Source organism: Copidosoma floridanum, unplaced genomic scaffold, assembly GCF_036245765.1.
Source record: "Copidosoma floridanum isolate Cflo_tuat_1 unplaced genomic scaffold, Cflo_Japanese_pri ptg000006l, whole genome shotgun sequence".
Classification (NCBI taxonomy): Eukaryota; Metazoa; Arthropoda; class Insecta; order Hymenoptera; family Encyrtidae; genus Copidosoma; species Copidosoma floridanum.
Window position 1 is genome coordinate 18,829,427 of NW_028321883.1, and position 9,289 is coordinate 18,838,715.

Here is a 9,289-nt window from a genome sequence, read left to right on the forward strand (position 1 = left end):
ATCATCGACTAATATTTTAATGAAAAATAATCCTCTCAAACCCCGAGGAGATGATTTCATTGTGGTTCTTTTAGTTATATTCTAAGTCAACACTGTGTAATTCCTTAAAAATTATTCTGGATTCCAGAAAATCAAACTCGCATCCTAAACGAAAACTTCTTCAAGCTCTTGAATTTTCAGGTGCTTAAAAAACAATTTCGATGATTTTAAAAAACTTCCAAAACCGCCCCTTACAGGCTCTCAGGAGTTTTTAGCGCCCCAATTTGCATCCTTATATTTAAACCAAAATACATGTAGTCGATCGCGTTAAAGAAAAAAAGTCAACTCAACTTGAAAGAGCTTCATTTCGAAAGAATTGATTCGCCAGCATTCATAAAAATAAAATGAGAAAGAAAAAAGAAGAAAAAAAAAAAAAAGAAACTATATTGTTGAGCCTCCGCAAGTGCACAACACCTGTGTCGTTACATCTCGCTCGAGCGAATATTAAAGCGATAAAGACGTAGCAAACGTTGCGCAAGACGTGAAATTTCGGTTGGGAGTACACGAGGAGAGAGACACGGGCGAAAGTTATGACGCCGGCTTGATAATACTAATTACGCCAACTAATTAGATTAGCAAATAGCTAAGCGCAGCACAAACTCGAGCAGATGTTGCTCGGCCATGGATGCGCACAGTTCTGCTTCTGATGATGCTATACCGTGTATGTGTACACCGTGGGTACGAGGGGGGGGGGGAGGAGAGAAAGAGACCAGAAGCAATGGCAAGTTGTTCGCGCTTTAGCCGAAACTTCCCCCCACCGTTTCTCTGGCTCTCTCCGCATGGCCCGATGTTCAAGTGCTCGAGGCAAATTATCTGCACCCATTGTGCTTACGCCCTATACGAATAGTGTACTTTGTATCGCGTTGAGGATGGGCTTATACCCCGAATTCACCGAACCCCAAAAACAAAAGTAACTTCAAGCTGATGTGCCAAAGTGACATTCGATACATAAAGATGGGGTGGCATCGATAACCCAATTCCACATGAAACAAGATCTTAAAAAAAAAAAAAAAAAAAAACATAGAGTGTTGAACGCAAATTCTACCACACACCCCCCAACCCACGGTACTCTGGAAAGTTTGAAGGTGACGCCGCCGCGATCCCAAATAAAGATCAGATGTCCCGTGCGATCAAAAAGCTCCCATCTCTCTTTCTGGGAGCGAAAACGAGTCGAGCGTTTCGTTTTCTCTTTCCCGGCGGTGCGATATCTCCCGACTACATGGCGAAGGGAAGAAACTGCCGGTAAACTCGTTTTCTCCTCTGCCTCTCTCGCACTGCCGGTCGTCGCGTGTATCCTTCCAAACGTCTCCCTCGAGCCTTCAGCTCCTACGTATCGCGACTCCTCCTCTTCCTCCTCTTTTTTTTTTTTTTTTTTTTTTTCAACCAGTACCGGGTGTTGGATGGCTACTGGACATCCCGTGCAAGCTGTCGACTCCCGGTGGACAAAACAATTTTCAAAAGGTCAGTCTAGCGGAAAAGTGGAGCGATGGGGATACACCTACGCTACGCGGGGAATACATATGTATACGTGTTATGTTCGAGAGGAGATCGCGACGAGATATGGGACCAATAAATCCTTGTCTTGTAAGCCCGACCCGCCTGCGAGACTTGAGAACTTCTTCCTCCGCTTCTTCTCGTCCTCCTCTGTAATTTTGAGCTGAACAATCTATTTTTTTTCCTTCATTGAATAAACTTTTTTTTTCACGATGCGTGTCAAACACGTGCTGACACTTTCAAGGTATTTTATCATCATAGTGATTCATAGTGGAACGTTTTTTTGGCTCGAAAACAGAGTCCTCACAAGGTGCCTTTTTTTTTTTTTTTTTTTTTGCGAAAGCATAATTCATCCCGTAACCATCGCGTTCGTTTACCTGTGCACTAAATACTTGATAAATGCTTTCAAAGTAACACACAAAAAACAAATTCAGCAAGTCCTTGTTGACCCTTGGGCTAAATTTTTTACCAAACAGGCTGATAATTAATTGTACCAATAAGCCATAATCGTTGATTACTCGGTAATTTAATATTAAGTAATCCCGAGGTCTTGATTCTGTAAGGACACCAACTTACTTTTTTTTATTCTTCCTGTGGGACGTGGGACTTACAATTTGAATTCTCAGTAATACATTTTATCATAAAAATTTTTCGGGATGAAACAATCAAGTGTGAAAAAAAAAATCATCAGCAAACAGGAAGTCAAAGAAATAAACAGTTGGACAAAAATCAAGAGCTTAACGCGTAATCGTGACGATAAATTCAGAGGACGTCCACTTATAAATGCTTGTCTCTGCTTACTGCAAAAGCAATCCGTGGCTACTATTATTATTATTACTATTATTATTATTATTATTATTATTATTATTATTATTATTATTATTATTATTATTTAGCAGTCTTATACACGCATGAACTCACAAAAAGAAAGAGCAGGTTGGGGGAGAAGATTAAGTGGACCACGAGAGGAGCGATTGCTACCACCACCGACTGCAGGGAGGAAAATTCAAGGAGTCAGTGAAGAGATGGTGCGATGAGAGAGTGAAAGTGCAGGAGTGAGAAAGAGAGAAAGCGGATAGACAAGATGTCGGAAGGTTAATGCATTGTTCGTTGTGGAAGTTCGTTTCTATGTGTGCGTGGTGAGTGAAACGGATAATCTATAATTTTTTCAGCACGATATTTCCCGAATAAACTCATTATCCTAATATCCGCTTTGGAGCTTTTTATCAAAGATAATGGTTTTTACAAGGTTTTAGAGATGCTGCTTCGTAGATCAGGCGTGACAAGATTTTAATGAACACGTTACGCTCAAGGGCTTTCTTTTCATTGTTATTTTTTGGGTAAGTATTTAAATGGTACGGTTACGAGAAGAGGAGCAATTCAAGATAATTTTTATACTTTTAAAAATCATGTACTCTGTGAAACTTTCACTGTGAAAAATATTAATTATAACAACGATTAATATTTACCAACGGTACTGAGGAACAGGTAAAATCAAATAGTTTTCATTTCTTACATTACTAAAGAACAATTTATTTTAATTTTTCCTTCTTCAACAGTAATTGTCAAATAAGTATATTAGCATTTTATATTGTTCTTATAGTCACAATAATCTTGTAGGTTTAATACCTAAGATTTAGTACATTGGATATCCACGGGTCTGATACGAGTTGACCAACATTTGTTTGTTAAATGAAGGGCTAAAGTTTTGCTGAGAAGAATCAGCTGCACGAGAGTTTTGAACACTCCTTCGGGACCTATGTTGTTCTGGATTTTCCGGTAAAAAGTTCCCTCCACTATAATCAGATACGCCATTTTTTCTGTAAGCAAATGAGCCACTTTGAGTTGAAAGAGCTTTGTTGATGGTATTGAGCAGCGGCCACTGTTCACCGCAGACGCCATTGAAGTCATCGTTATCTACGGTCCAGATTGCGATACCTCCAAGGTTCTTCTCCATCACGTAATTCACCTTTTCTAAAATGGACCTAAGATGAAATTGATTAAAAATCTTGTTCGCTTCTAGATAAATTGTATGTATTTGATAAAAGTCAAGAAATAAAAGTTCACAAAAACAATGTGCTCACTGTTTGTTCTCGAAACTCATCCACTGATCGCCTTTGTAACCATAAGGCATGCGGTGCGTTTCATCGTAAATGACTGTCCATTGGCTCATCTCCTTGCAGAACTCGAAGTAGCCCAACAAATTGCGTAGATTGTTATAAGGTCCACGTCTGCCATATTCAGCTACCATCGCATTCATTTTGTTGTCGGATGGATTGAGCAGAGTACTTACAACTCCCAACAAAGATATTCCCACGACGATTTTCTCATTTGGAACATGATTGTCCATCCAATTTTTGACAAAGGCATGCTATAATATAAAAATTCAAAGAATATTATCTACGGTAAAAGACCTAGGTTCGCTAATAGATTTAGAATTTTTTCAACGATTTTTTTCTTGTAATTCCAATTTTTGTGAGCCAAAAAACCACTTTTAAAGAGTTTGAAGCTAAAGAGACTTAATGGCGAACAAAACACGATATCTTTAAGGATAAATTATTACCGAAGAATGTCCTAATGTGAGTTTCTCACCCCATGCAAAATCTTATCTTTCATTATCATTTAATCATGGCTACTTACAACATTAATATTATTTGTAGAGCCCAGTGGAGCAGAGGGTCCCGTTGTGCCCATCCAAGGGCCGTGGAAGTTGAACAGCATCATGTTGATAAAGTCAACGTGCTTAGAAACCCCATCGTAGTCGTAATATTGATTGGCATTCATATATGCAGTTATACTAAGGACCCAACCCTTAGGTTCGAACTGTTTTTTTAGTTCTTTTAAAAAGAGTACAAGGTTGCGCTTGTCTTCGAGACTATTGGGATATTTCCAGTTGAGGTCGAATCCGTTGAATTCATACTTTATAAGGAATTTAACGATGCTCTTAACTAAATTGAAGCGCAACGTGGGTTCCCTCAGGACCATAGAAATCGTCGAGCCATCCACTGCATCACCACCCAGTGATATCATCGTCTTGAGACGCGAATCACGCAAAACCAGGTTTTTAAGTTTTTGGTAACCAATAGGGGTTTCTTCATCAGTAACCGCTACAGAATTTTCGTTTGCAGCGATGATTTCACCGTTATACGGATTGAGGCCCGCGGACGCGTAGATCAAGTGGGTGCAGGATTTATCAGGTAGCGAATTGATGTCAAAGCGACTAGTACCATTACGGGCAGCAGTCCAGCCTAAATGGTAACAGACTCTCCTTTCTGGGGAAAAGTGTTGCAAATTTCATTAGAAAATGTCAATGGTAACAAAGAAACTAATAAAATTAAAAAAGAAATCTATGAATCTTACTATTATTGAAAGCTGTGGTGAGAGCCAGCAGCCCTGTCAGAAAAAGGATGATTGCGCGCATCTACAAATAAAGAAATCAAGTGGTTTTATCGATAAAAATAAACGTTTTCTATCAAAAGAACTTTGTTTGACTACATATAAAATGTAAAAAAAACGTGTATTTTAATGAGTTTGATTAATCGGTAGTATGCCTCACAGAATGTTATATAATTGTCGAGTGGAAACTGTTTTTGATTTTTCATATTAGGCAATTTTCAAGGGAAAAATATCTTGAAATTGTGATTTTGTAGTAATTATTCATAAACCTTAATGACTATCTGTCCTATTTTCTTCGCGAATAATCCAGAGCGGAATTGTAAAACAGCTTACTCATTGATATTTAACTATAAAAAATAGGTTTATAAAAGTGCACCTAGCTAAAGCAGGTCTAAAACCAAGGTATTGATTACGTAAAATTAAGGTATTTATTACGTAGAGATAATATCCAAACAAGTTGCATTTTGAAGCACTTAAGACCAAAACAATAAATATATTAATTTGGAAATTGATTTTGAGAAAATGAATTATTTTTGATCTGGAACATTTGATTTTTTGGTGATATTATAATTGTCGATGGCATCAAAGTAAAAAAACACCACCAACAATAATTTAACAGAAAACTTGTTTAACTAATGCTTACTGCTGATTGTTGAGTTTTTATTTAATATGCAGGTAATTATTTGATTTCATGTATCAATTTTTCGTATCAGAGTGGTATCAAGTAGTACTCATTAGCATCACTTTATGCTGAGCACCTGTAGTATAGAGAGACTAGAATATTGGGACCAAGATCATATGATTGTAGTTGGAGTGGATAAAGCGACTTTACCGATAAACGTATTGTTGGGGCTCGTAAGCTATTAATTTACACAAAAGTCACTAATCCTCCTCTTTTTACCGTACAATTTTTCTCATCATGCACACTTCCTGGATTTGAAGTAATTTATTTATTAAACTTGAACATAGGTAAGTGCAAATTTACGTGCTGCTTCTATTGTTTTACAACTTGATTCTTTTTGCGTTAAAAACTTTTTTGCATTCGACTCCCCATTTACAGTTTTAAAACATACAGAAAAGGTGATTCAGTTAATCAATTTCGAATGTATTCATATAAATCATAACGAAAGCTTTTAAAGGCAATTTTTATTCACAATCGTTCTAATACCACATTTCATAAGTGAGAGCATTAAAGTAAAAGTCTCAAGACTTTACCAGATAAGTAGTAAATTATGGTTAAAAAAGATTTATGTATGTCAAATTTCAGGTTTCTAGATCACTCTCGGTAGGTTTTATCGGTCAAATCGTTTTTTCCGGTGGTTAAAAAAATTTTTTCCCTTTAGTAAGCAAAAAAAAAAAAAATCTTTAACGGTGTACAAAATAGGCAATTTTTAATAATAATTTATAAAAATATTTTAAAAGAGTTAAGGCATTCTACTAAAATTAAAAGACTTTTAAAATCAAATAAAACTCTAGAACAAAGTCCTTTTCAAACGCTATGACGAAAGAATTTTTTTTACGAATAATATATTTCTTTTATTAACCAGATACTTTTCCAGATTTTTTGATGTGGTGGATTAGATTTGTAAAAATGAGAATTTATATTTCTATCATTTTTATGCATTATTATCGCGATAAATAAATACAAAAGCTTTGTTAAACTATTGCTTAAAACCTGTCTTCAGTAAATATTTTACCAGGTTTTTTCGCATTAATTTTTCGTAACGTAAATGTGGTAAAATGCCCAAAATCACAGTTTTTATTATTTTTTAGCTGTTTTATCGCTTTTAAGAATCTGAAAAAGTTTACAATGATAAAAAAAAAAAGAGCTTTTAGCAAAAAAAAATCTTTGTTACACTAATTGTATAATGGTTTTTCTCTAGAATTTTTTTAAAACTTCAATCTTCCATAGAAATTTGATGTGTTTACAAAAAAAAATTATAAATCTTTTTTCATTTTTAGATTAAAGCCAATGATTTATAATGCATAAAAAAAAAAAAACATTTTTTGAAGCTTATAACGTAAAAAATAATACCCTAAGACGAAGTATTCAATAGGTACATAAAAAAAAAGAAATGTTCAAACCCTATTTTGTCAACTATTTTTTAGAATAAAATTCCAATCTTCTTCAAAATAGAAATTGTTTCAAATTATTAAAATAATCATTTTATATTGATAAATTTTTTTCTAGTAGATGTATAAGAACGAAGGGTGTAATGTAGAAATTATAGATTAAAAAATATGTTTCCAAATTAAGTTTTTATGGTCATATAAATATTGCAACTATATGTTACGTGTAAACTTGTAGTTTCTTATTTTTATTTTAGCCACACCTTGGTAATAACCCTTTCAATTTTTAATTTTCTAGTATGATATAATTTTTCCAAACATTAAATTTACTTACCACGTTAGTCAAGCTAATTCGAGTGTGGATGAGGACTTGGTAACTCTTGTCAGGCAAATGCTCATCAACATTTATAAAAACCTTGCTTAAACTAAATTTTACCTCCCCACTTCTATCATAGCTCGTGATCAGAACATTTTTTCGACCACAAGAAACATAAAAAAAATAGTGGGTTGGCTGGAATGTTAAGGTGACACGTGTGCATTTTATCATTTCATGGCACGATAATATGCAGTTCAATATTGTGCTGAGATTTTTTATGCCAATGTTTTTTATGATACAAACATTTGTAGGGTAATTATTACAACTTACGATTAAAAAAATATTCACGAATATTGTAAAGCTTGGAAAAATATTCTTCAAATAATTGTTCATAAAATTTTTGTTACTTTTACACGAGAGTAATTGATAAGGACAACAACAAATTTTCCATTCGTCTATTTGTCTACTCCTTTCTTGCGGATTATATTAGCTGCACGTGCGCATTAGGAATTGGGGCCAACTGAGATTTACTAGCTCATTTGCAAACGTAATCATCGTAATGGCTGTGGAATGTTGGGCTTTATACTTTTAGCACGTGTTGCCTGTTGGACTGTGCGATTATTTGGGAAACATATCTGAATATAATTATAACAAATCGAATATGTGGGCCGTCTCATAAATAATATTTTTAATTCAATTTCGAAAACAATTTTTATCGCAATCGTATGAATACTATATCAGGTAATTTAATTAAAAAAGTAAGTTCTTTCAAATTTTGTTAGAAATGTAGATGTCACCTTCAGGCTTGGGAACAGTTATAGATTAGCAGCACTTTGAAATTTACTTTTTTCAAAGAAATTATTCGATTTTATTTACTTGTACAGTACAAAACGTAATCATTTATAACTAAACAGGTGTAAATACTTTATTGTTATTATTATTATTATTATTATAAATATTTTTTTGTTTATTTAGTAAAATTTTATTTGGTTTGAATATTTTAGTACTGAATTAGTGGCTTTACAAAAATATTTGAAAAATCAATGAATTTAATATTTAAAATTTATATTTTCTTTAATTACCAACAAGTGTACTTACTTTTTCACAAGTACACGTTTCGTGCATTCCAACACTTTATGGTCATGTATTTCACTTGATGACAACGTGAGCATACCTTTGAGCTTATCGACTCTACAGAAACGGCTAATGATCAATAAACGTTATTTATAAAACGTTCAAAAAGAGGTTCTAACAAATTTATATTGTTTTTCTATGAATGTCGAAAATATTCATTAATTTTTGTGACCAAAATCACTTCTTAAGCCATCATCATTTTCTTTAGAGTAGTTAGACTTCAAAACTTTTTATTCTTATAGTATTCTATGAGAACTATTATTTAAATGCTTAAAATAAAACATTTTTTTTTTAGAAATAACTATTATGGTTTTCATTCGTAAGTGACATCATTCAGATGTATAAAAATCAGTATTGAATCGCAACAAGCAGTAAATACTTTTCACGTATTCACAATTTAAAACTTAATTACAATATTTTTCTATAATCATGAAATTTCGTAAACAATATTAATATTTAAAAAGTTATGAGCTATTTTTTTTTTTTTTTTTTTCTTTTTTTTATAACATATTACTTGAACAAATAAAAAAGAAGATCCATAACTTATGAGACCCAACAATGAATTATCCGTCTTCCAGGCTCGCGACACCAAACAGTAATCCGTCCACGTCAAGGATACAGAGTGTGAAAATAAAAGTTACTTCAAGATTTACGTGGCTTCTCCATTTTCTTTCTTCAATTTTTCCGCTTCTCTTTGAGGTTTCGGTCTTTTTTTTCCTTCCAGAACTGCGCGTTCATTTTTACTTCCGAGTATGTCTATATGTATCCACAGGAGGTACGATGAAGTGCAAAGGACGCGCTGAGAAGTACAAACATTTCGTGAAACATATGCTGGGCAAC

The 9,289-nt window shown here is 33.9% G+C and overlaps 1 protein-coding gene across 1 annotated transcript; it reads right to left on the reverse strand.

Annotated features, from left to right (window-relative positions):
- Nucleotides 1–3,169: 3,169 nt before the first annotated feature.
- Nucleotides 3,170–4,954, reverse strand: LOC106646059 (chitinase-3-like protein 1). The gene is made up of 4 exons (XM_014362084.2): nt 4,894–4,954; nt 4,174–4,805; nt 3,618–3,904; nt 3,170–3,518 (listed from the first exon to the last, which is right to left on the reverse strand). The coding sequence occupies exons 1-4, from the start codon at nt 4,952–4,954 to the stop codon at nt 3,170–3,172; spliced, it is 1,329 nt and encodes a 442-aa protein (XP_014217570.2).
- Nucleotides 4,955–9,289: the final 4,335 nt, after the last annotated feature.

What these genes read in the sequence shown, in the direction of transcription:
- LOC106646059 (XM_014362084.2), bottom strand. Translation starts at nt 4,954, where the DNA reads ATGCGCGCAATCATCCTTTTTCTGACAGGGCTGCTGGCTCTCACCACA. An exon ending in CACCACAGCTTTCAATAATA is followed by an intron (nt 4,806 to 4,893) that starts GTAAGATTCATA and finishes ACTTTTCCCCAG; the next exon opens with AAAGGAGAGTCTGTTACCAT. An exon ending in ATGAGTTTCGAGAACAAACA is followed by an intron (nt 3,519 to 3,617) that starts GTGAGCACATTG and finishes ATTTCATCTTAG; the next exon opens with GTCCATTTTAGAAAAGGTGA.